The sequence below is a fragment of the Meles meles genome, chromosome 7 (genome assembly GCF_922984935.1).
Source record: "Meles meles chromosome 7, mMelMel3.1 paternal haplotype, whole genome shotgun sequence".
NCBI classification, from domain to species: domain Eukaryota; kingdom Metazoa; phylum Chordata; class Mammalia; order Carnivora; family Mustelidae; genus Meles; species Meles meles.
Window position 1 is genome coordinate 143,797,600 of NC_060072.1, and position 26,996 is coordinate 143,824,595.

The 26,996-nt window shown below is 43.0% G+C and overlaps 2 protein-coding genes across 2 annotated transcripts in view; one reads left to right on the forward strand and one right to left on the reverse strand.

Annotated features, from left to right (window-relative positions):
* Positions 1-9,390, forward strand: part of KIN (Kin17 DNA and RNA binding protein) — a 33,147-nt gene extending 23,757 nt beyond the window's left edge. Inside the window, exons 9-13 of the mRNA XM_046010753.1 lie at positions 536-586; positions 3,560-3,628; positions 4,546-4,645; positions 6,360-6,460; positions 9,031-9,390. Coding sequence (XP_045866709.1) covers positions 536-586; positions 3,560-3,628; positions 4,546-4,645; positions 6,360-6,460; positions 9,031-9,093 — 384 coding nt within the window. The 3' untranslated portion in view covers positions 9,094-9,390. The remainder of the gene's footprint in view (positions 1-535; positions 587-3,559; positions 3,629-4,545; positions 4,646-6,359; positions 6,461-9,030) is intronic.
* Positions 9,391-15,225: 5,835 nt separating this feature from the next.
* The window catches only part of ITIH2 (inter-alpha-trypsin inhibitor heavy chain 2), a 38,422-nt gene continuing 26,651 nt past the window's right edge, over positions 15,226-26,996 (reverse strand). The window contains exons 16-21 of the mRNA XM_046013880.1: positions 24,565-24,702; positions 20,641-20,754; positions 20,046-20,244; positions 19,304-19,476; positions 17,980-18,091; positions 15,226-15,956 (exon numbers count right to left, since the gene is read on the reverse strand). Coding sequence (XP_045869836.1) covers positions 15,809-15,956; positions 17,980-18,091; positions 19,304-19,476; positions 20,046-20,244; positions 20,641-20,754; positions 24,565-24,702 — 884 coding nt within the window. The 3' untranslated portion in view covers positions 15,226-15,808. The remainder of the gene's footprint in view (positions 15,957-17,979; positions 18,092-19,303; positions 19,477-20,045; positions 20,245-20,640; positions 20,755-24,564; positions 24,703-26,996) is intronic.

Consider the following 26,996-nt stretch of genomic DNA (forward strand, 5'->3'; position numbering starts at 1 on the left):
CACCGTAGAACTAACTGTGCTGCGCAAAATTTTTTTGCAGTGTTGTGTTTTTATCACATGCAAACCTTGCTTGTTTCCCAGCTTGTGGCATGCACCCAGGGGGAAGCCGGCACATGGCCTTGCAGTCTTGGCTACGTAGAGGTCGCTTGTGTTTATTTTCTTGGCCAGTTGACGTGCTTTATCATGTATTTTTATAAATCGAAGTGTGTGTGTGTGTGTGTGTGTGTGTGTGTGTGTGCATTTTTAAAGATTTTTATCTTCAAGTAGTCTCAACACCCAGTGTGGGGCTCGAACCTGGTGGGGCTTGAACCCACAACCCCAAGGTCAAGAATCACACCCTCCACCAACTGAGCAAGTTGTTTTTTTTTTTCTTTGAATCAAAAATTGGAGGAAATGGTTATTTGTGTTTGTCAGAGCTTGTAAATTACACGGATTTCTTTGGGGTATATGTTTTATGGTGTTTGCTACATAGAGTGGTATTTGAAATAAATTGAGGATTCTAAAGAGAGACTTCTGTGTCTTCTGTGTTCTCCAGATCGAAGAGGAAAAGAAAAGAACTGCCCGAACAGACCACTGGCTACAGCCTGTACGTACCCAGCTGGGGCTCATTGAATCCTTTTAAAAAAGTGAATCATGTAAAGAGACTTGAATTTCTCAAAAATACTTAAATCATAGGGTTAGATCTATAACTTTCCTGACTTTTCTTTTTATCTGATCTTCAGTGATCAGTTGCACCTGTATTGGAGAGTTATTTCACGTGTATAGGCTGGTAAGATTTCTTGAGTTTACGCTAGATTCGTTTGTGGACCTCTCGATTTTAAGCCTGGAATTATTTCCAGTTTTTGCTATAAGACATGGGTTGTGTTTTCAGAAATGAGACTGAAAAGTAGAACTGTGAATGCCACAGCATTTGTTTTCAACTTAGAGCTTATTGAACTTAGATTCTCCCTTTAGATACTTTGTCGAAAAATGCTGGTTTTCATTTCACAAACTCAAGTAGAGCTTTGTATTTTCTCATATATTTATTTTGATGTTATTTTAAGATAATAATTTTGAAACATTCAAATAATTTTAAACATTATTATTTATTGATGCTCTGTTTTGAGCCTAGATGTGAAGTTTCCAGAAGACACTCAGGGTGCCTTCATTAAAGCTTCTGAAAGAAGCTAGTTTGATCAACAATAGGAGACTGAAAAGTTGTGAGAGTGTGTGTCATTTAGATAGTTTTGATTTAAAAAGTAAGATTAAGGGGCACCTGGGTAGATGAGTGGGTTAAAGCCTCTGCCTTCGGCTCAGGTCATGATCTCAGGGTCCTGTGATCGAGCCCTGCATCGGGCTCTCTGCTCAGCATGGAGCCTGCTTCCCCCGCCCCCTCTCTGCCTGCCTCTCTGCCTACTTGTGGTCTCTGTCTGTCAAATAAATAAGTAAAATCTTTAAAAAAAATAATAATAAGATTAAGGGAAAGGTCAAGAAATCCAGAGTTCTCATTCGGATCTTCATTGCCCTTCTCCCTCTAAGCAGGAAAACAATTTCACTTCCATGTCTTAGTTTGTGGTCTTCTACATGGGAGGCATTTCTACCTGGTGCCTACGTGAAGGCTCAGGAAGCAAGTCAGCTAACATGAAAATCCTCGCTGCTTTAAATAGCGAGTGAGTCCTATATATGAATTATGTCAGTGAATTCTTCTATCAGCCCAATAAGGTAATTCCTGTTATTAATTCCCATTTTAGAGGTGAGAAAAACTGAGGCATCAGCATTTGAGTAATTCCCCAAGGTCATAGAGTAAGCAGTAATACAGGATCTCCCTGGCAGTTTTATTCAGTAGGTTGTGCTCTCAACTGGTCAACCGACCTGCTTCCTGCAGTGTCTCAGGCACCCTGACTCCCCATCTCTGAGGACAGGGTTAGTCAAGATCAGCAAAGGCTGGACCTGAAGGGAAGAAACCACCCATTTTTGTTTGTTTGTTTTCTCCATTCCAATAGCTGGCGTGTGACTATGAATAGTTTGATTATTGTCTATGAAAACATAATCAAGAATTTTGCTGAAAGCAGTCATTCTTTCCCAGAGAGTAATTGACAAATTTTTAGCAAAGTGTTTTTTTTCCAAATTAATGCCACCTTCCAGTGTCCTGCAGTGAATTCGGATTTTCACCAGCCTCCTAGGTGATTCTGATAGCTCCCATTTATTGGTTTAAAGGAAAAAGGAAAAGAAACCAAAAAATAAAGAGAGAGAGAGAAAGCATTCCAAGTTTTAGTCCAAGAATTTTCTTCCCATTGATAATACTTTAAATTCAATTATATTTTCTCTTTGATAGTTCTCTTACAATAAATTATTCAAATGTTTTTCCTGCTATAGAGTATTACATTAAAAGTGAGGATCAGTGTGTCTCTTATGTCGAAACGCTCGATATGTTTGTTAAAATCACCAGGAGTCCACACAGACTGGAGAGGGGTTTATTGTTTAAACTCAGAAGAGAAATAGCTTGAACCAATCTATTGTGTAAGCCCAATGATGTAATGAATTAGCTTCAGATTTTAAGTGTGTACCCATGAGGGCCTTTGAGAAATTTAGCCCAGAAATACTCTGGCTAAATCAGAGAAGCTGTTTTGGCATTACTTGGCTTCGTTTAGAAAGTCCTAGATTCTCAGACTAGAGGCTTAAGAATAAGCCTCTATTTTCTCCATTTTTAAGAATAAGCCTCATATTTTCTCGTGTGTTTTTCTGCTATAATATATCCTACCTACAAAGTCCTTATTGAATTTTGATTAATAAAATTTAATTGACTTGTGACCATCTAGTACCTCTGTTACATTCACTTGAAGGAGCAAATACAGAATCACTACAGTGACTATAGCGTGAAGTCAGGCGATTGAATTTTCATGATCAGCTGCTAGACAGCTGATCTAAATCAGGAAAATGATGATAAAGAAGCAAACGCAGAATGCATTAATATGAAATAAGCCCAGGTTTCTCTCCCATTGGAGAATTAGATGTTCAGAACGATACTTTTAGCGGGAGCTAATCTGGAAGGATCCCATCTGTCTCAAAAATTCAGAGTAACCTGATGAGAAAAGAACATTGTAGAAAATGTCGTGCGTAAGCTCTCAAAGGCTCAGTTCCTTGCAATTCACAGGGAGACTTGCCATCTGAGTTTTTATCAGCAATGAACACCAATGGTGTAATACCTTTGGCCCTTTTCACTTCCTTGAATGGAGAGAGAGAGAGAGAAGCTGTCTGTAAGAGACGTGGATTAATAGGGTTGAGATTGACAGATAAAAGTCCTAGATTTCAAGAGACCTTCAGTGTGGAAATCAGCCTTGAGACAGGTATTTTTTCCCCTCCTGGTAACTGTGTTGAGTAAAGGGAGAAAGAAGAAATAAGAGATCACTAAGGGAATGTTTTGCATAATTGGGAAGGCTTGGAACTCAGAATTTCTTATTTAGCAGAGCAGCTAACGTTTTGCTATGATTTTTGGTAAACATGGTTTAAAGCAAAAGAGTAAAACTGGAAAGCTAACTTATGTCTTCCCTTTCATCTTTATTTTTTTGTTCTTTTCTAGGAAATCATTGTGAAAATTATAACCAAGAAACTCGGAGAGAAATACCATAAGAAAAAGGGTGTTGTGAAGGTAAGGACAGGAGGCTGTGAATGGGATTTGTGGAAGGAGCTGGGGGTGGCCGAGTCAAGCCATTCTGATATTCCTGAAAAATCACATCCTAGGGCCGGAGCATTGTGTCTTGGGTTCTTGATGTTCCATATGTCTTTATCATTTCCGTAAAAGGAAAGCTGAATTCATAATTGCTGGGAAATGATTCCTTTGCAACCACAGTTTCTAGGTCACTTTGCTGTGTTTTCTTACTGGAGCAAATAGCACGTATAAAATCCCACCGGCACAGCTTAAACTCGCGTGCTCTGCGCGTCTTGCCGATTAGTGAGACACTCCTCTTTGTTAACGAGGGGCAAGATGATTATGTCCAGAGGGTTCCCAGGCAGACTTCCTTGTTGTCTTTTGCCCGAGAAACTTTTAGTTGCTCTGGGATTTTAAAATTTAAAAGTCGACACTCCAGTTCTTTCCTCTGTTTGCCGTTCCTAAATAGTTCCATCCTGGAACCCAGCATTGTGCATGCAGAAATGCCCTTCTATTGTACTTGGAGCTAGGCATTCTTCCTCTCACTGTATTTGCTGAAATCGTATTCTAAGATCACCAACCAGTCCTTTATTCTTTCCAGACGAAAACTTTCACTAAGCCTTGAACTGAATTCTTTATTAGGAAGCATAGAACCACTATACTGTACACCCGAAACTAACATAACACCATGTGTGAATGCTACTGTAATTAAAATAAAAATGTAATAAAAGTTTTAAAATTAAAAAGAAGCCTAGAATGAGTAGTCATATAAGGAATCTATACAATAGTGTCATTTATAAAGGAGTTACTCTTACCTTTTGAGTGGAATTAGTTTGTTTTTCATCTTACCTATTTCTGTCCTTTGAAATTTGTTGCACTTATTTCTGCTGTTATAAAATGTTGATTTCACATGACAGGAAGTAATTGACAAATACACAGCTGTTGTAAAGATGATTGACTCTGGAGACAAGCTGAAACTTGACCAGACTCATTTAGAAACAGTAATTCCAGCACCAGGTAAATCTTTTTGCAGACCATTTACTGTGTATGCTATCGAAAGGAGTGATTCCATCCTTAAAACCATAGCTTCTAGGCATGACTGGACAGTTACAGACACGGATTTCCTTTCCAGGAGCATATAGCGGCTGGTAGAACTCATGAGCTTCGTTTCGGGTGACATGGGAATTTGCCTACCAGTCCTCTGTGTAAGCTGTTTTGTGGCTGAATCCATTTTCCCTTCCTGGGATTCATTTTTTTTCTTTTTTTTTTTTTTCTGACATAAAACACAAACTCACAAGGAAAAAAAAAATCAATCATACTACAGTTATTATTAATATATTTCCCTTGCTACCTGAGATAGTAAAGTAAAAGTCTGTATCGTATTGTTTTGTTTTTTTCATTTCCTTAATTGTCTTCATCATTTGTGTACTTCTAAATACCTAGTCTGAAAGCTGCTATGGTTAGTGTGTTTGGCTCTGACCCAAAGCCTTCGTAGTGGCGTCATTGCTGGCATGGTGATAACGTCAGTCTCTAAAACCTCCACTTACCAGACCCTTTATGCTTTCCCCCTAAAATAAAACTCACTTTACGGCTTAAAATTTTTTTCGGCGTCAGTGAGATGTAATTGACACCCAGTAAGCTGCACTCATATAAAGTATACAATGTGATCAGTTTACACCCATGAGTACTGTCTCGAAACCATCCCTACAATCATGATCATGAATGCACCCATTACCCCCCGAAGGTTTTATCCCCTTCCTTTATAATCCTTCCCTGCCACCCCTCTGCTTTCCATCGCTACAGAGGAGTTCCTGTCGAGAAGTTCATATGAATGAAATCATACCATGTTTCCTGTTTTTTGGTCTAGCATCTCTCATTAAGCGTAATTATTTTCTGTTCCTGCATGTTGTGTGTATGTGTAGCTCACTTCTTTCTGTGTTAACTAGTGTTTCACTGTATGGATGTACCACTTTCTGTTTATTCAGTCACCTTTTGATAGACATTTCAGTTGGTTATAGTTTTTTTGGCTGTTACAAGTAAAATTTCCAAGAACATTCATATGCAAGTCTTTATACAGACATACGGTTTCTTTTCTATTGGGAAAATACCTAGAAGTAGAATAGCTCACTCATAGGATGTATTTAAATTTTTATGAAACTGCCAAACCATCCTGTGATTTTTAAGAAGAGGCAAAGTGGAGCGCCTGGGTGGTTCAGTTGGTTTAATGCTCGACTCTTGATTTCAGCTCAGGTCATGATCTCAGAGTCCTGAGGTCGATCCCTGCATCAGGCTCCATGCTGAATGTGGAGCCTGCTTAAGATTCTCTCTCTCTTCCACTCACTCTCCGCTCATGCACCCTCTCTCTCTCTTAAGAAAAAAAAGGAGCCAAAGTAAGCTAAATTTTTCCTGATCATTTCCGGACTATCAATATTTCCCCTAAGTACCTTCTACTCCTTGCAATCTAAAGCTAAAACATATCCCTTTGACAAATAAGTGGAAAAAAAAAAAAAAACATGGAGGATTCTTAAAATGTTAACAGTGATCAAGACATACAAGCTCTCCGTTAGAATATTACAGAGTTCTAAAATGATTAAGAACTTCTAAGAGGGGTTTTGGTTTTCATTCAGTGGTCAGTTGTGTTCATTCGGTGTAACTGCACTTTGCTGTAACCAAGTAGGAGAAAAGGGTGAACCTTTCTTTGCTTTCAGTGTGATACTCTTTTCTGCTGTAGGAAAAAGAATTCTCGTTTTAAATGGAGGCTACCGAGGGAATGAAGGCACCTTAGAATCCATCAATGAGAAGACCTTCTCAGCTACTATCGTCATTGAAACTGTACGTATGTCGACACAGAAATTTCTAAATGCTTTAAAAATGTGCCATAGTTCTCTTTCATTGGGTTGGTTTGGTCTTCGTTTTATTTTAGAGTCTGGGTTTTTTGTTTGTCTTCTCTCCTGTATGGAAATCTGTCAGTTTAGTTTCTGCAATGACTCTGCCGTTATAAAGTATTTTGTGTTCTGATTTCAAAAAAGAAATGCGTATGTGTCTTAGTCCGCCCGAGCTGCTGTAACAGCACACTGTAGGCCGGGAGGCTCCTAAGCAAGTGTGCTTTTCACGGTTTGTTCTGATGGCTGGAAGTGCAAGAACAAGGCAGTCAGGTTTAGTGTCTGGGGAGAGCCTACTTCCTGGCTCATGTGTCCTCACCTGGTGGAAGGGACAGGGCAGCTCTCTGGAGTCTTATAAGGGCGCCGGGCCGTTCACGAGGGCCCCACCCCCATGACCTCATCACTCTCCAAATACAGTCCCACAGGACGTTATTAGGTCACAACTATGACTTCTGGGTGGGACACATTCATTCCATAGCAATACTTATTGTGTAAAACCTGAAAAGGACAATTAAATACAAATAGCTTTAAAAATTACCCATAATCCCCCAGCTAGATAACTCCCTTCAATATTTTGATCCGTTCCTTTCTGGTTTTGTATTTGATAAAATTGTATGTAATGTACAATGTATTGTCTCACATCCCCACTTTTTTTTCTCTCACATCTAATACAAAACTCGATTTGGCACGGTATAATAGAGTCAGAAGTAATGGGGGGAAAGCCCCAGACATCAATATTTTAAACAGTCTGCTCCTCCTTTCATAAAGGGCTAGAGGGTAGCAGAGATCAGTAGAGTAATTTCAGGAAGTGTGATGTGCACATAAACTTGTCGACTGACAGAACGGATGGCCCGTGGACAGGCCTGCGAGCCCGGCCCTGCGAGGCCTGAGTGGTCTCCCGCGCGAAGGAAGGGCCTGAGGCAGGCTCCCGCCCATGACCCCCTTGCGGCCTAATGCGTTTTGGAACTGCAACAACTGCTGTGCCTCTTGCGGGGAAATCCGTTTTCACACCCCGTCCCGTATGCGTTAGCATTTGGGGGGATAACAGACGCCTCGGAGAGTCCAGTGACCGTCCCGAGCGCTCTAGAACTGCAGGCATCTGCCCAGTGTCATGGCTTGACCAAAGGCCTTTGTACTTGATAATGAAAGATTCGATCTGAGTCATGCCTTTTATCTGGGAACTTACTTCCTTCAGATACAGTCATTATCCTACGTTAAAGGAGTAGCACTATAAAAAGGATCAAGGCAGGGTATGATTCACAATAAAAAACACTGAAACCTCCCTTCAAGGTTAGAGTCGTCATCATCATCATTTTATATTTTGCGAGAGAGAGTACCAGCTTTCAAATTTTAACCAAAAGATGCAATAATAAGAGCCAAGAATTACTGAGCTTATACTCCTGTCATGTTCCAGATACTGTTCTAAGCTTTTTAGTGACTCATTTATATTTCGCAACAGCCCAGGAACCTAGGGCCTGTTAATACTCCCTGCCTGGGGACGCTGAGGGCACTGAGGGGTCAAGTCACTTGTGAAGGTGGGATTTGGTCAGTCTGGGCTCAGGGCCCGCATTCTTGCCTCTGTGTTCCCGGCTGTATCTGCGTTAGTGACAGGTGTTCTTTCCCAATACCCAATGTAATCCTTTTCCCATTGATTCGGATACGAACAGAAAAAGCAAATACATTTAAAGTTGGGCTCATTTTCGGTAATAAAGGCCAGCTGAACTGGCAAAGCTAAGCTAGACAAACATGTTCACATACAAGTATCTGAATTGCTTCACATGATATCTGCTCTTGAAAAGGAAATCCCCAAGTAGCGCAAACACGGTAGAATCTAACCTCCCATTCTTTCTTTTTTTTTTTTTTTTAATATTTTATTTATTTGACAGAGAGAAATCACAACTAGGCAGAGAGGCAGGCAGAGAGAGAGGAGGAAGCAGGCTCCCTGCGGAGCAGAGATCCCAGGACCCTGGGATCATGACCAGAGCCGAAGGCAGAGGCTTTAACCCACTGAGCCACCCAAGCGCCCCTAACCTCCCATTCTTGAAGTCCACGATAGGTGTTCTCAACCAGGGGACAGCTCTTCTCGGAGGGGTGACTTGTGAGCCCAGGAATCTTCCTGCTCGTATCTCCACCACCATCCACGAGTGGCTTTTACAGTTGCCATGTGCTTCACAGAGGCCACGGCCAAGCATGGTCACTTCCGTTTCCCTATGACCGCACCTCCCCACGCGGGGATCCAGGGGAAAAGCATCCTGAGAGCAGAGGACACACCGAACAGCCAGCAGGTCCCTGCCACAGCATGTAGTGATGACACGTTTCGCATATCACTGACGAAGTCACGGCACTTTGTAATGAGTATGACAAGGCAGAGTTTGAAATTCAGAGTCGCAGAGAAACGGTGGCTACCGTAATGGGATTCTGGGGGTATGGAAAAGGCACATTTGACTCTTTAAGTGTAGTGTCATTTTCTTGTGTTTAAGTATCTGTTTTAATCTTTTGTTTGTTTGTTTTAACTTGTAGGGCCCTTTAAAAGGACGCAGAGTTGAAGGAATTCAATATGAAGACATTTCGAAACTTGCCTAAGTTTGAAAATTTATTAACACATTAAAATCCTAAAGCATCAAATTGGTGTTCACCAAGGCATTATGAGACTCTACTGTGTTAGGGTGTTTCTTTTGTATAAAGCAAATGGATTTATTTAAATATTACTGTATAGTTGTTCAGCTAAGCTTACAGAAAAATCTAATTATGTCTCACGAAGTATCAAAACAATGTAATTTTGTTCTTGGTGTTTTTGTTGCCTTTGTAATATTTCCTTAATGCTTTTTAATCTTCATTAAAAGAATGTTACTGTAAAGTGTTTTATATAAGACTATTCAGAATCCTACGGTTAGAGGAAGTCCTTCATATGCTCTCTATTTTCTGTAGTAAAGTTGTAAACTATAAATGTAATGACATTTTAAAAAGTCAGACTATAAACAGAGTCACGGACATGGACATGTCCGTGTCCGTGTCATGGACGTGGAGTTCACACACCATATAATTTCACCCATTTAAAGTATACAGTTCAGTGGTTTTCCTTACATCTCCAGAGTCGCGCACCCATCTTCACTATTTACCTTTAGAACATTGTCATCGTCGCGAGTGCTCACTGTCACTCCCTGTCCTCCCTCTCTCCCTAGCCCCCGGCCACCACTAGTCTACTTCCGGTCTCTGATTTGCCTCTTCTGGACTTCCTGTCAGTGGAATCGTACAACATGGGGTCTTCTCATGACGAGCTTCTGTCAGGTAGCATCATGTTGTCAAGGTCTGTCCACGTCGGCACGTGTCAATACTCCCTTCCCTTCTTGCTGAGCGGTAGTCCACTGTGTGGATAGGCCACGTTTTTAAAAATCCATCAGTTGGTGGCCATTTTGGCTGTTTCTGCTTTGGGGCTATTTGGAGTCATTCTGCTGCAGGAACATTCAGGTATAAGATTTTCTGGGGATATACGTTTTCAGCACCTGGGAATGGAGTCTCTACGTCTCACTGGAACTCACGGGATACCATGTTTAATATTTTGAGGAGCTGCTGGGCTGTTCAAAGTGGCTACACCATTTTACAATCCCATTGATGATGTTGAACTAGACATTTTTAAGTAATAGAGCAGTGGCTTATTTAGGGATGCAAAAGATAGGCAATTGTCTCCTACTTGGGTTGTGAAAAAAAAAATCTTTAAGTAAATGAATATATAATTCCCAGGACAAAAGGAGTAGGCCTTAGCTTCGTGTGGGGTTCCGAGTAGATGGCCAACCTTATCAGGGATCCGTCTCTGTGGCTCTTCTTTTCTCTGCATTGGCTCCACTCTCAGCCCCTCACACCAGCAAGATGCCTGCCAGCGTCTCCCGCTTCACATCTCCCCTTTCTCCCACAGTTCAAACACAAGACTGGAACGGAGTTTTAACTGGTCCACACCAGGACAGATCACTCCAGATGCAAGGGTTGGACTAGACTGATTGGCCAGACTTGGGTTGTGTGCCAGCCCCGAGGCCATCTCTCTTGGACTTAGCATCAGGGAGAGGTGAGAACTTCTCTTGCCAGAAGCTGGGAGAACATATGCTGGTGAGCAGAAACAGAAGACACGGTGTAAGGCGTAGTAAGAGGATGATGTCGGTAGCTTTGCCAACATGATTCTTCCAGGAGGAATTCGAGTGTTTCTGAACTAACTTGACAGCACAGTCACATGGAAAGGAACTGGGTTTTGGAGTTGAGCAGACTTGCAGTGGAATTTTGGCTGTTCTTTTCACCAGCTGTGTAATCTCAGAAAAGATCGTGTTCTTGAGTTTCCGTGTTTTTAATGTGCGAATTGTCAAAAAAGAAAAGAGGTGTCCCTTTAAGGTTCTTGAGAGACACTACAGAAAATACATAGAAAGTGTCAGACATGGTGGTGTGCGGTGGTTCAGTAAATGGAGCCACATGTCTGTGGCCTGGCCTGGAATTAATCTTGCCCGAAGAATTTCAGGACGGAGAGGGTTCTTTCCAATAATAAAACGGTGAATAACCGCAACAGAGTTCACATTGCCTCCCCCACATCTCTGTTGGGAATCACCTCCCTGGTTTTCTTCATAGGAAAAAAGGTTTCCTCCCTCCCTCCCTCCCACATTTTTATTCTTTTCCCCAACATCTTCCTGAAGTTATCTTCAGAATAAACTCAAGTGGCATCATTGAGGTCACTTTTAACTTAAAAATCTGAAGCACAAAAATATGATTCTAAGTGACAGGACATGTTTTCCTGTAAGTTCTTAGAGCCCTGTAGTGGTTACATTACACAAAGTGACTGCAGACACCTAAAAGCAAGTTTTATATGGACTTTCTTTTCAAAGTATTGCAAGCTATTTTTCTTTACATAGACCTTTGGGGGGGGCAGTTTTAAGTTCACAGGAAAATTGAGCAGAAGGTATGGAGATCTCTTACCTATCCCCATCCCCACACACACACAGCCTCACTATCCACGAGCCCCATCAAAGTGCACGTTTGTTATAATGAACCCATGATAATGACTGACTCTTCATCATTGTCCAAAGTATATAGTTCATATTAGGGTCACTATTGGTATCGCACATTCTACAGGTTTGGACAAAATGATCCTGAAACATACTCACCATTACAGTATCATACAGAGCAGTCTGACCAGCCTAAAAGAATCCTCTGTGTTTTGCCTATTCATCCCTCTCCCTGCAGTTCAACCCCTTGGTAACCACTGGTTTGTTGGTTTGTTGGTTTGTTGGTTTTTTGCTGTCTCCATAGTTTTGCCTTCTCCATAATGTCATCTAGTTGGAATCATACCGTATGTAACCTTTCAGATTGGCTTCCTTCACTTAAAAATGTGCACAGAAGGTTTCTCCATGTCTCTTTGTCGCTTGACAGCTCATTTCCTTTTAGTGCTACATAGTATTTCTTTTTCAGGATGTACCATAATCTACCCATTCCCCTCCTGAAGGACATCTTGGTTGCTTCTATAGTTTGTCAATTATAAATAAAGCTGCTATAAACATCCAGGCATAGTTTTTACATGGACATGTTCTCAACTCGGGTCCTATGGTAAGAGTATATTTAGTTTTCTAAGAAACTGCCAAACTGTCCTCCAAAGTGGCTGCACCATTTTGCATCCCCTCCAGCAACGGTTGAGAGCTCCTCTTGCTCCACATCCTCACCAGCATCTGGTGTTGTCAGTGTTTTGATTTTTGGTCATTCTGATGGGTGTATAGTGGTATCTCATTGTTACTTTAACTTACAATTCCCTAGTGACATATGACATTGAGCATCTTTTACATGTGATTTTGGCCATCTGTGTTTCTTTGGTGAAGTGTCTGCTTAAGTCTTTTGCCCATTTTTTTTTTAATTGGGCTGTTCATTTTCTTATGGAGTTTTAAGAGTTCTTTGTGTATTTTGGGTAACAGTCCTTTATCAGATACATCTTTTGCAAATATTTTCTCCCAGTATGTGGCTTGTCCTCTCATTTGTTAGAAAGTTATTTTTCATCATCCCACTTGAGGTCATATCAAGTTATTGCTAATAGTGTCTTGGGAAATCAGATCCCCTGGGTTTTCTTCATTGGGAATGCCATTGGGTCCTATTGCCTTCTTTGCTGCTTTCCCCGCCATGTGCTCCTGTCTATCCATTTTTGCTGTCATGCTTGAGTGAACTCATTCACAAACATTTACTGAGTGCCTCTGGTAAGTAAGCCATTGCAGTAGGTGCTGAAGATTTAGGTGTCAGAAGCAGGTATAGACCCAAGATGTGTGTTGTGTAGGAATTGACAATGTTCAGTGAACATTCTTTCAAACGAAATGATTGGTCAATAGAGAGAAACTTAATAATCTGGGGCAGCTGCTTAAAAACTTTACCCTAATCTCAGTAAGAGAGTCCATCAACTGATAACAAGATACACCTCAGTTCCTACTTTGCTAAAACAGTATCACTGGATTAGAATATGAATCAGCCTTGATTGTTAGGTTGGTTATAGGGTTGACTGAAGTGTCCCCAGAAATGTTAAGGGGATAACTGAATCATTGCACGATTAAAAGGAAACATCCTTGATTTTTCTTTATCCTACATGGAGATCCCAGAAAAAAGTCACCACTATAGACTAGGCCAGTGCAAAAAAGTGTTAAAATAATAATACTAAATTCTTATCGCATCTTTATGTATACAGCACCCATGAGCAATAGTTAAGCCTTTTCATATATATTCAGGCAGCCAGGGTCTCTGGGGTGTCTTACATCTTTCAGTTGGGATAAGGCTGAAGAGGAAAATGCCACTTTTTATGGTATTAAGTAATCCTGTAAAGCACGTAGAGTGAGTTGCCTATGATCTCACACCAGTAGGTACTAAAATAACTCCTGATTCATAGTTCATTTTTACTACACATTGAGAGAATCTTCAATTTACTTTTTTCCCCCAGTTATTTCCTTGGATTGCCAACTCTTCAAAAATGTCTTTAATTTTCAGTAATCTAAAAACACAAGCAAACATATAAACTTATGACAGAGATGCAATCTGAACCAAGGGGCCGTTTTTTTTTCAAACATGGGCTCTCGTTTCCTTGGCAATAAGACGTATATATATATTTGTGTGGTTTAATAGAAACCACTTACAAACAGCTTTGAAGCTCGGCTACAGAAGTCCTAAAGATGCCTATTACATATGACAGAGAGCAGCCCTGTGATACCCAGCTGAGATGTCAGTGGAATGCCGCTACTCTATCCAAAATTAAATATTGACCCATTCCCAGTGGGTTGCAAAGTGCTCCAGAGAATAAGCAAATATAATACAGGTACTTGTCAGGTTGTTTTCCTTTATCGCTGAAAGCAGAATACTTTCAGAAACTAATCAAGAGGTAGACAGTGGAAGAGTTTCTTCCTTTCCAACTATCACTGTTAATTTGGTTCTTTCATTTGAAATTCAAAACGGAGTATTCATTCGTAACTCTAATTATATAGAGAAGGCATATTACTGGTCTCAGTGGGGACACATGGACAGTATGAGTACAAGTTTAAATTTATTATTCAACACACCAGCTATTAATAAAGGTTTTGATAATTTGAGTAACATGGATTTGACTTTAACTCTAGTTTATTTAATAGAATCCTTGTTCGGTATCCTGTGTATAAATGCACAGCCCAAGATCATCATCATTTTTTAAAAAACTACGGAGTACATATAAAATACTCGGAATCAACCTAAACTTATACATCTAAAGGTATAATAGTCTTAAGGTCTAAGTTTTTACCAAGTAACAGAATTAATTCTAAGAACCCACTTTTAAAGGTTGGGTTAAATATGAGCATTTTAAGATCAGTATGTTTGAAATAGAAAATGGGAGAGATGTCGTAGACTTTTTTAATGTACCACAGATGAAGCTGAAAAGCAATGCCATTCACCTCTTCAGCCTTGGGGTCACCTCTGGATTCTAGAAATACCACATTTCTTTAATACTTTATAATTAGGTCAAAAGATAATCACTTGATTCTTCAAATACATGCTGGGTGTGTCCAAAAAGGGAGTTTTGTGTACTTTCTAAATTAAAAATGACCTTTACTAAATTATGGAAGGAATGCTTCATAAAGGTGTATTTTTAAACATTTTTTTTTAAGTGCGATTTTACCAGTTTGGCCTTTGGAAATATATTCCAATTCTAGGAATCGATTTTTAAAGGGCAGTTAGAGGAAAGGACAGACTGAACAATGAATCAGATATGCACCATATCACCAAGATCCACTAGATTAATGCAGACATAATGAAGTCGTCCAGTTGGCGGTTTAGGTATTCTGCCTTACAAATGTTGTTAGCCTTTCGTTAGGACATAACTTGCTAGTCAAATTTATTTTGAAATAAAGTCTCATCATCCAAGGTTTAATAACGTATGTGGCATCACTCTCAGGAATTGCTTAAATACAGACAAAACGTCTACAAGGAATACTCAGGGAGCCTCTGCGTTCAAGATCATTAAATCTGTGTGAAAGGTATGGCTTCCAGAAAATTTGGAACTGTTATTGTCTCCGAATTCATAATAACATCAACACTGTGTGCAATTAGCCATGTGAGGTAATGTCCAGAGCGATATTAAATACATGAAGAGTTTGGGACCAACACCATCCCTGAGGTGATCTTGGGATAATGTCAGGGAGGAAGACCTGTTAGGAGAGATTGTAATTTAATAAGCAGAGACCCACGCATTTGTACAGTATCTTATTGGGAAAATGGCTTTGAGAACAGAAAGAGGTTGGTGAACCAAGGCGTTGTGACAGTGTATTTTATGTGTCACCTTGGCTGGGCCTTGGGGTACCCACAGAGTGAGTCAAACATTAGTTAGTTAGGTGTTTCTATGAAGGTGTTTTTGGATGACATTTACATTTAAATCATAGACTGGGTGGAACAGAGGGCCTGCCCTGAGTGGGCCGCATCCAATCAGTTGAAGGTCTGCAGAGCAGAGAGGACGGCCTTCCCCCAGTGAGTGAGAACACTCTAGCTGCCTGTGGATTTCATCTGCGACACTGATTCTTCCTGCCTCGTGGCCTTCAGACAAAAACATCGGCTTTCCCTGGGTAAGCAGCTTTCCTTTGCATGACCTTGACGAACACCTCCTAACATCGGAAAACTCAACAAAATCCTAAATCCAAAGTGTTTATTTTTCTTCAGATGTATTAACAGGTTTTATAAACCACCGTGACGTCTGGCTAGTGTTTTAATTATTCAGACTGAAAAATGACTGCAGGGAAAAACTTGACCTGCAGAAAATTTCCAAAGCCATCCATCTTTAAGGCCTCTTGAGAAAGCTATAAAGCTGAGGCACAAAGTAATCCTTGTAATGCCCATCGATGAAACCTTTTCCACTGTTGTGCACAAACCAACAGGAGACCTCCGTTCCAAACACTCTGTCTGTTCGGTAGTCTTTCTGCAGACCCCTGCAAGGGAAATGGTGGGTATGGTTAGGACACAGTCCAAGACTTGGTCAGCCTGCATATCAGGAAAGAACAAAGTTCCCTCCCTTGCTGTTCTTTGTAGCATCTTCCTTCTCACACCAGATCTCCTCGCCCCTCTCCATCTCCCTCCCCAACTCGGAAGGAAAGTCATTATCTGGGGTTTGGTGTTGGAAGGACAGAGAAGCAGCGTATCCCTAGATAATTCAAATAACCCTTTGGAGATTGACCAAGACAGCCTTTTCCAGCAAGGTGAAGAGTGCGAATTAACTTTCCGTTGGAAAGAAGGCGGGAACCCAACACTGTAGTGTGTGGGCTAACCCCAGGTCATCTGCAGAGTGAATCTGAGATGCCCCCCACCTTCCCTGGGTGGGTGAGTATTTAAAGGAGATACCAGCTGTTTCTGAGACATTCATGCCTTTCCCTTAAAGGACAAAGAAGCCAACGATTTAAAAAGTCATAGGGCATATTGTCACTCGCAAGCTTTAGAACGTATAGGGTAGCACACGGTCCCAGGTCAATTTGGTTTGAGTGACGAGTGGAAGAGCGCTTGCAATAGTTGAACTTGAGGCCCAACATTCACCTTTGTCATTAGAGGCTAGCAGACGTGCGTTCACCAATCTCAGATGACTTATCTTACTATGATTAACGGTGCTCACCGTTCCTTTGTCAAACACACTCACTGACGCCCACTGGTAACTCACTGGTCCCCAGTGAGTCCGAACCAGCTGAGCGGTGTACTCATGAAGAGCTCATCATTTTATTTTGATTTAAGATTGTATTTGTTTACTTGACAGAAAGAGGGAGAGGAAGAGAGCACAAGTGTGTGTGGGGGGGTGTCAGACAGAGAGAGAGGAGGAAGCAGGCTCCCTGTTGAGCAGGGAGCCTGATGCGGGGCTGGATTCCAGGACCCTGGGATCATGACCTGAGCCGAAGGCAGATGCTTAACCCACTGAACCCCCCCAGGCACCCCCAGAGTTCATTATTTTACTTCCCAAAGCCATGTGTGGTGGTACATATGGCTGAATTATGGCTGCAATTTTATAGCTTGCTTATGTGGAAACCAATGACATTGTGTGCAAAGAAGATCATTCTTATTTTTTTTTTGAAAATCATTCTTATAAAGCCAAGTTGATTGCTTTGTAAAAACCCTTAAAATGCAAAATCAACAACAATAACAAAAAAAACAAAAACAAAAAAAACCCCACCTGCTTTAAAATGCTGTCAGATACCACAGGGGAGACTGTAATCAAGGACTGGGAGAAACTGAAAAGATTGATAAGAACGTTACACTCAATGCTTGGCGATACGGAATTCTCACCTCACAATGAGCATACGGATATGATTGGCATGAGGAAAGCTACACAAAAATGCATTTGGTAGATTCATGCTCAAGAAGAAGAAGAAGAAGAAGACCCCAGTCTCATGTGGACACATCCATACATTCTCTAGCACTATGGTTCACAGGTATTTTTTTTTAAAGCTGTATTTATTTTGTTTTGTTTTATTCTAGAGGGAACGGGGAGGGAGGGGCAGAGGGAGAGGAAGAGAGAGAATCTCAAGCAGACTCCGTGCTGACTGCGGAGCCCCATGTGGGGCTCGATCCCACGACTCTGAGGTCATGAAACCAAGCTGAAACCAAGAGTCAGGCACTCAATGGACAGAGCCCCCAGGTGTCCTGGTTCACAGGTATTCTTGCGATTTCCTTCTTTATCAGCTTTTTCAGTAACCCAGCTTATGACCATATGGCTTGTAATGCATGATGGGGGACTGACAGTGTAAGGGCCTCGGCCTTTCATGGTAACTACTTGTCTACCTGGTCCTTACTCGCATGGAGGCCGGCCTGCCTGCGGCATCCTGACGCAAACTGGTGTGTGTGTCTGTTCCTAAGGAGCTGTTGAGTCTGACATCAGGAACACTTGCAAGAGCTTTTCAGGCTTGTATGTGACTGTGTGAGTGCAACCCCGAGACACGCTCTCCAGCACTGTTGTACGCCCCCAAGGCCTACCTGGTGACAGTCAACGTGTGTCCCTTCACTTCCATGCTTGCCTCTGGCTTCTCGGGGACCTTTCCCGGTCGTTCATCGAAGATACGGACTTTTGGCTCGTGCATGAACTGACCTAGTGAGGCAAAGTCCAGACGCTGATTCACATGGAACCCAAGGGCCAATTTAAAAAAGCAGCCTTGTGGTCATTTGACCCGAACTGCATTTTGGTACCCACCTACCCACCCCCCCCGAATTTCTAAGGTAGAAAGACATATTGAGAGGAGAAGGGCAGAGTGATGGGAGGGATGGGTCCTCCCCAGGAGCAAAGCTGGCTGGCTCATGCCACAGTCATCTCACATACGAGGCTGACCGGCCGGACCAGAAGTGGACCAGAACACCCACCCTGATGACGGGCTGAGCACCTGCCACGTGGCTCAAATCTCAGGGACAAGGTTTACAATGCCACATGCTTCAACTGGAACCAGTCCTTAAAAAGTTGCAGGGGAAAGTGGACCTAGATGCCTGACTTCCCAAACCAGTTCACCTCTCTCCAGTTAGGAAAAAAAAAAAAAAAATCTCTGCTATAAAATTGAAAGTCTGTGTTGCTCCTCTGTTTGTCCAGTTTGTGAGGATGAAATCCTGGCTCAGGGAGAACCTCACCTGCAGTAGCAAAGGTCTTGGCTAGAGCCTCACGGAGACCCCTGCGCTGCTCTGCGGGGCCACGTGAATCACGTTTGCTATCTCTGTGCATTAAGATCGGACATCAAAGCCCCTGATGGTGGGGGAGAGACTGACCCTCCCAGGGCCAGCAGTTCTGAAAGACAGTGGAAGACTCAGGAGCGTGCCTGTGATCTGCACTCGAACCATCCCAGGGCTGGACGGCCTCTCGCTGACCCATGTGACCCGGAAGCTATCCCAGGGCCAGGGACCAGGTAAGTGGACTGCCCTAGAGCCCAAAGCCTGCCTAAATGCTTCAAGACAGCCAACCCGGAACTACGCTGCTCGTAGTTCCCACAGGAACACCCACGTCTTCCCACAGAAACCCAGGAGAGGCTCTGGGCTAAACCTGTTGCTTCCGGTCCCTGACTAAAACCTGGCCTTCTTCTGTGGCCCTGCAGGGTGGGACATGCCTCTTTGTTTCAAGGGGGAACTGACTGACAGGAAATGTTTCTGTCAATGGCACCGGCCCTTGTGTGTTCTCAGTCCCCTCTATAAATCAAGACCCGGGCACACAGTGTGGCCCCAACCTGTCCTTTGAGTCCAGACCCATCACTGTGCAAGTTCTAATGTCCCCAATTTGCTCGAGACCCAGACCCACTTGCCAGATGGTCGATAGACACCGTACCTATCAGTCCATGCACTTTAGGTGAAAACTTGTTTGTGGGGGGAATGTAGATCCCCAAAAAGTCTACATTCACTGGATGCTTCTTCCAAACACGATGGAGTAAAACAGAGAAGGACATGTCTTTATCCACAGTGATGGTCACAGTTTGCTCTTTCTTCACAGAGACAAGCACCCTGGGGTGAAAAGCAAAATGGAGTCCACATTTCTAGAACATACTGTTTAGGAAACCATGCCTCCCACCGTGAACCTGAGCTCGCCGTCCCGCCCTGGACAATTCCACAAGTGTTCTAGGCCCTCTACAGCATTTTTTGGGGGTCACAGAATGTTGTTTTCACTCCTGGCTCTGGAACTCTGCCAGTTTCTGTGTTTGTATAAAAACAATAAACAGGTGATCATGGGAAAATATGACACAGTCACAGTGGTCTCCAGGCACACTCTGACACGGAGCTGGCCGGAATGTTTGATGGATTCCTTCACTTATCCAGCACGTATCTACCGAGGCCTCATCACATGCCAGGCTTCGGGCAGGTGCTGAGACACACAGTGGCCACAAGACGTGGACCCGGCTCCCAGGAACAGGGTGGAGGGTGGTGGGGGGTTAGGCACCAATCATCTTTCTAAACCTCGACTTCTTTACATTTAAAATGATGACTAAGTTCTACGTTTTGATCATGGATTTCCGGATTGATCTGTGTAGTCACGCGTGGAGGACAGGCCCACGACCGGACATGGTAATACTCACCTCTGGTTAATGACGCGAGCGGTGTCAGACCAGGAAAGGACAGACACCCGAGAGCGCCGGCTCAGGGTAATGGTCTTGGTGCTGATTTCTATTTTCATGTCTTCGCTTTGGAAATAAAATCCCAGTGTTCCAAAGTAGGTGCTGAGTTTTTCGTTCTTTGGTTTCTTGGCACCAATGAGCTGTCCGTTGACCACAATCCCTGGAGAAGAAAACATGCTTTCATCTCTCTGTGTGCCATGTTTTTGCACATACAGGCAGCATCAAATTTATAAAACTTGACAATATGGGAAAAGTGTTATTTTTTGGCTTGATTTCTTATATCATATTTTTTTCCTGAACAACTTTCACTTTGTTACTATGTCTTATTATACTTTAAATGATTTATATCACAGTAAGATCTGCTAGTTCGCACTCAGTTTCTTAGCTACTCTGATTCCCTTAGGAATAAATTTAAAATTCATTGCTCACCAAGTATCAGAGTTTGAAAAGCACAGAGCTTCTATTAAGGTGGGAAAGAAAGAAATCCCAGGTAGTGACTATAAAACATGGCAATGATCTCATTGCCTAGTTCAAATACAGCATCTTTTTATTTTACCCGATTCTGGATCAGAAACAAGGTTGAGAATCTTTCCAGGTTCTGAGTCAATATTGAAACAAATATTCTTTTCGTTTTTTGGCAGGTAAATGATGAAGTGTGGGTCATTTTCAACTGGAAAATAGAGAAAAACGAAATCAAACAAAATCATAGAAAGGAGGGCAACACTGAACAGTACTTGATTCCTGAAACCTTTCACTTAATAAGAACAAACAGTTCCAGCATTTGTACGAGATGCTAGGTTCTGTTCTAGCTGTTGGGGACCAGTGGTGTACACAGACCCACTGTCCCTTCCCCATGGGACAATTCAGAGTTTTAAGTTATTTTACAACTATAAAGTATACTTCTTCTGTAGCTATCATTGATGATCTATGCTAGAAAGACACAAAGAATAAGAAAAGCACACAACACATCGTGTCTACATGGATACTACATACGCATACCTCCAGCAGTGAGTGTTGTATAGATAAAACAATGTGTGTGTTTTTAAGCAGCTATACACGATACATAAAAATAAAGGAGACATAATGTTATTTGTTGGCACACCGATGGATATTAATCAATTCCGAGAACAATGACGCATCGAGCGACTCTCAAGAAAGAATTCCTTAAAAAAAAGAAAGAAAGAATTCCTTTGCTGCTGGACAACCTTATTCTGATTGATCTTTCTTGTTTGTTTGTCTAATCATTCAACAAATAGTTGGTGAGAAAAAAAAAAAAAAACAACCCAGGTCTATCCAAAGCACTGAATTAGGCAACATTTGGTGTAGCTATAAATAAGTCATGGTCTTATTTATAAGACCTTCAAGAAAGTCACAATTTAATGGAGTGACCAAGATTCTCTCCTGACCAAACTCCACTTAGGCTCCTCCAACCTTTTCAACGAGGCCTCAACTTCTGGACTCACATGTTAGCCTCTGCGCTGTCCAATTTTAGCAAGAATCCTGGTAGGTTGGGTTAGGTAGGATCCCCACCCTCCCCACTGAGTACCCTCAGTATCTAACTGGGTTCCTCATTCCCCACCGCCCTCCAGGTGATGTCGGATCTCCTGGTTGCCGTTAGCAGGAAGCCTGTTCCGTTGCTTTGACCAGAATCCCCCTCACTCCTGACGTTCCCTCTGTGTGATTTCGCACTCACCTCCCCATGCTGTATTTGGAGCTGAGTCCAATCCTCTCTACCCAACCGCAAGACCCCACTGCGGGGGTCCCCATACCCATCGCAATGGTCCCCCTTGAGTTAAGGTCTTCCAGACCGTGTGTGCTCTAATGAATATCATGAATAATTTTTTTCTTCACAGTGTTTCTTTCATAGAGACAGACACAACCACTGAGGGAAGAGAGAATAAAACAAATGACACAAAAATGGCACGAGCCAGTCGCTCAGAAGGTAAAGACGAAGGGTGACCAGCCCCACCTGGCCACTTGAGAAAGGCCTGGTGAAGGAGTTCGCACAAAGCCTTGAAGTTAGGAGACGCAAAAGACACAGGAGAAACGGAGGTTTTATTCTGAGTACACAGTGCGGAGGTATGAAAGTTGGCGATTTGTTTGCAAAGCACCTCGATGTAACTAGGGGATGGGTTCTTGAAGAACGTAGAAAAAGACCGAAAATGGGGGTCATGGAGAGGGGCGGAGCACCACACCAAAGACTGGAGCTTTAAGTTGGGGAGCTCTTTGAAGTTTCTGAGAAAAAGTGCGACGTGATTTGATTTGGGGGAAATTACTTGTCACAGTATAAACTAAGTATTGGGACATGGATGTGGGAAGACCAGTTAGCAGCTAACGCAGCAATTACCCAGGCAAGAGACATCACACTGAACGGGAAACGGGATGGAGGGGGGAGGAAATATTCCATAGTTCTGTGGTAGAATCCAAGATGTCAGGTAACTGAGCGCCCAGGAACAATTCAGACCAGCCAGGCTTCCAGCCCGAGGCACTGAAGGGCGGGGGGTGGCGGGGGGGTGGGTGGGGAGGTGGTAGGGGACGGTTGGAGCCGTAAGAACCACAGAGGTTGTCTTTCCCAGATTAAAACCGAAAGAGCAAACTTCCATTCACCGAGAGGCTGTTGTTTTCTAAATGTCACCACAAAGTCCCATGCGAACATTAACTCAACTAATTCTCCTCGTGTCCTCGCACGGGACGGGTCGCCTGCCTGAGGTCCCGTTATGGGGTTGGAGTGTGGCAGAACTATGACCACAGCCAAGCTGTCCCACGACAAGCCCATTCTCCCACCCACTCTGACACACTCCCTCATGTTCAAGTGCGTGTTTCACAACACGAAATGGAAGATAAAGGAATCCACAACAGAAGTACAATCTGGTACTTCTCTGCACCCCTCACACTACAAAACTCTTGCCATCAGGTCAATAAATACTTGGTGAGTGGATGTTGTGTTGAGCTGGGCAATAGAGGGCATCATTAAAACGCAGAACAATGGAACTTGCATCTCTTTTTCAATTAAAAAAAAATCATTTTGGTATGAGAGCCTCTTCCTTTACACAAATACGGTGTTTTGAAATATTTTTGGAAGGACCTGGCTTTTATTAGACATCATGATTGATTCTGCCATTTTAATTAACCCAAATCGCATTACTCACACCTGCTAGTGGGTAACCATGGATCGGTACTGCCCTACTGAACTGATACCATTCCAGACGGCAGAAGAGAAACATCATACTTAGATTAGCGTCCGTAGCCTTACATTTCGATCAGGTTGAAGGCAGATGGAGGGCCGCCAGGACTAACTTCACAGATTCCTGAGGACCTGGGCTTTATGAGCTCCCATGGGGAACCAGGTATTATATTATATTATATTATATTATATTATATTATATTATATTATAGCTACCCCGCAGTTTAACACCACCCCCCGTTTTACAGGTGGACTCACTGAGACCTAGAGAGGTTCCAGAGTCTGGCCCACTGCCCCAGGGGCAGAGTCTGACCCCGGAACTGTCCAGCTCTCCAGACCTTTTCCCTTAACTGCATGGCACAGCAGACTATGTAAACTCAGAGGGAACCTTACTGAAAAGAACTCGAAAACAGAGTTAGCTTTCTCGCTATGTATTTCTACAGAAGCTTCCTTCTGTAACCTGACACGGGGATGCCCTCCCTTCACGCGTGGTGTCCTGCAGCCATAATCTCGGCGGGGGAAAGAGATTAGGAAGCGGCGAGAGACAACAGGAAGCCACACTAAAGTGATTTTGATTGTACAATGAATTGCGTCTGATCTTTAATAATGACTTTTATCTATCGACTATCACGTGCTCGCCCCTGAGATGGTTTCACAAAGTCAACAACCTCGCTGCCTGAGTGTACTTATGCCTATTTGCAACATGCAGGAACATGAAGAAACTTACTTAAATTCACATACAATCTCCGAAGAGAATGATCTTTGCATTGATACCCTGTGGAGCCCCCTGGTCTGAGAAGAGCATTTCTTCCACTCCCAAGGGTTCAGCTCACCCAGCTGGAGATGGAGTGCTCTGGACTGGACTGGACCCCCAAGCTTCATAGGTTGGAACCCTAACCACCAGCACACGAAGTCTGGAGGAGGAGCCCCCATAAAAGAATTGGTGCCCTGCTGAGAAGAGACCCAGGAGAGCTTCGCCTTCCTCTCTGCAGGGCACACAGAGAGGTCATGTGAACACACAAGAAGATGCCGGCTGTATACAAGCCGTCCCCAGCTGGCACCTTGATCTTGGACTCCCCTGCCTCTAGACCTGTCATTTAGACCCGCTAGGCTAGGGTATCTGGTATGGCGGCCCAACCTGATTAATACACAGGGTCATCTGCTGTTAATGGAGGTCAGTGGTACCTACAACAGTCAACTTGTTTACCAGGACTTTTTCTTAACATCTATCAATGCTGCACACGACTGTGACCCGACTGGGGGCCGGGTCGTGAAAGCCATGGGAAGGCCTCTTACCTCTCATCACATGTGGGGGAGGAGTTGCCTCGAGCACCTGAGCTCCCAGCACAGGCATCGGGATCATCGGTGTCGGGGAAGGGTTGACCCAAGATGGAACTGAACTCGGACCAACCTTGCTGCCGTAGTACAGGGCACCTGTGTAGAAAAACCTGTGGCCGTTAGTTTCCCAGTGTATTTTCCATGGAAATTTCTTACAAGGTCAAGAATCTATGTTATGTGGACCCTGAAGGTTCTCACTAAGGTTTTCTCCCAGTAATTTTATTCCAGAATTTTCTCTCTCCCAGCTCCTCCTGTCTTTATACTGTGTGGGCCTGCTGGAGGGATCTCTGCAGAGTCTGGGACCTCGGCTGTGGGATCTGCCCCCCAGGGGCGGGAGAAGGGCCCCACGTCTTCATCCTAGGCCAGGGAGATGACGCCAGGCCGGCCCCTGGAGAAGTCCTGGATTACAGTCAGCCCCTGCCTGGATCCGTTCCTATTTCCTCACTGAACAACAATCTCAACAATTCAGTTCCTTGACCAACTAGTTTCCCCTATTGGTTACAACAAGCTCATTTTGCTTTCAGACACACAGGCAGTCTTCCTGTCTTGGAGAAAACAAGCAGCAGTTCACCCAGGCATCTTATCTAGCTGATAACAACCATTTAACCAACGACAGTTTATCTAGGGCGAGTTTCTCCCCAGATAAATTGGCTGTGGGGCCCCAGGCTCTTGTAACTGGGATGTCAGAGGTCAGAGCTCCTTGACCCCTGGACCACTCTGGCAAACATGGCGTCTCACTCGGACAAAATTAAAAATGCAGAAAGCGGTCCCTCAGGTACGCAGGCAGCTCTTCAGACTGTTTCAACAGGACTGGGTCCTGAGAAACGGAGGGCAGGGAGAAGGTGATAAGCCAATGTCTTCTATACTTGGCTCACGTGTCCCTGAGCACACCTTAGAACCTTCCACAGGGCTCAGGAATCAAGAGTGGCTTTTGTAGCAATTTCAAGTTCTCAGCTTCCACATCTCCCTCTCCTAAGAAAACCTCTTTCTCTCGGTTGAGAAGCAGAAGGCGTGCTCTCTCACCAGAAACCTTCCAGGAAAATGGACGTAGCCGGAAATTGGAAAGACTCCAGTTCATTGCAAGGGACACAAAACTTTTTGCAAGTCAGATAGTTTCCAATTCTTTGCTTTAAACCAAGTTGAAGCAGGACCCAAGGTATCACATGTTAAATCATTAAAAATAATTTGTGCATCCTAGCCCCTATGTGAGTTTGGCAGGTAACTCTGAAGAAGTTGTAAGTGAGTGACAGTTGCTGTGACCAAACTCATCCCGTTCTTCTCTACTCACCTATGTCAACAAGATTTATCAGGACCTAGCCTATAAAATTTTTTAAAAAGATTTATTTTTAAGCAATCTCTACCCCCAACTTGGGGGTCAAACTCATAACCCCAAGATCAAGAGTCACACCTCCACTGGCCAAGTCAGCCAGGCACCCCTACAATTTTTTTTTTTTAAGTAGAAATGACACTGAATCCACTGATAAATAACATTTACACATAGATACTAAAAAAAAAAAAAAAGTCACATTTTTTCATTTTTAAGACATGATTTTCAATCAAATTTTACTTAGGGATATCATATTTATAATCCATGTATATTATTTTGACCAATTATCTACTTGTCGCAGGTCTTAATAAAACTCAATCTAGAAAAAAATTTTGAATACTCAGACTCTAAGGGTCCCAACATATTGAAAACAATTTAAGTTTGCAAACATTTTTCTTGCAGAGGAACAGGATGGTCAGTAAAAGACTTTCTGGCATCACAGTGTATTACACTGAGATGTGCTTCTGCCAGGAACGGAAATACCAGTTCAACTAGAAAAACAAACAATATAAAATTTCTGATAATTAAAATAGCGTTTGCTCGTGTATTCTTTTAATGGATGATGGAGGGTACCAACTTAGGTATTCCATGCCACCAGATACACTGACAAGAGTGAAGCAACAGGTTTATTTTAAAAGTTCAATGTTGGGACGCCTGTGTGGCTCAGTTGTTTAAGCGTCTGCCTTGGGCTCAGGTCACGATCCCAGGATCCTGGGATGGAGTCGTGCATCGGGCTTCCGGAAGGGAACCTGTTTCTCTCTGCCTGCTGCTCCCTAAGCCTGTGCTCGCTCGCGCGCTCTCTCTCTCTCTGACAAATAAATAAATAAATAAATCTTTAAAAAACAAGTTGAGTGTTTATACTATGCCCAATATTAAATTCGCTACAACTATTTAAGCGTGGCGAAAAATGGTTAAACACTGATTTAAACAATGCACGCGGGGATACACAGGTCTTCAAAATTCCTTTGGGAGTTAAGGGAGCCAAAGTTCCAAGACCACAGCAACAAACTACCCCAAAGTACACTGACAGGAACAGCTCGACACGCAGGGGCCCCAGGGCTGG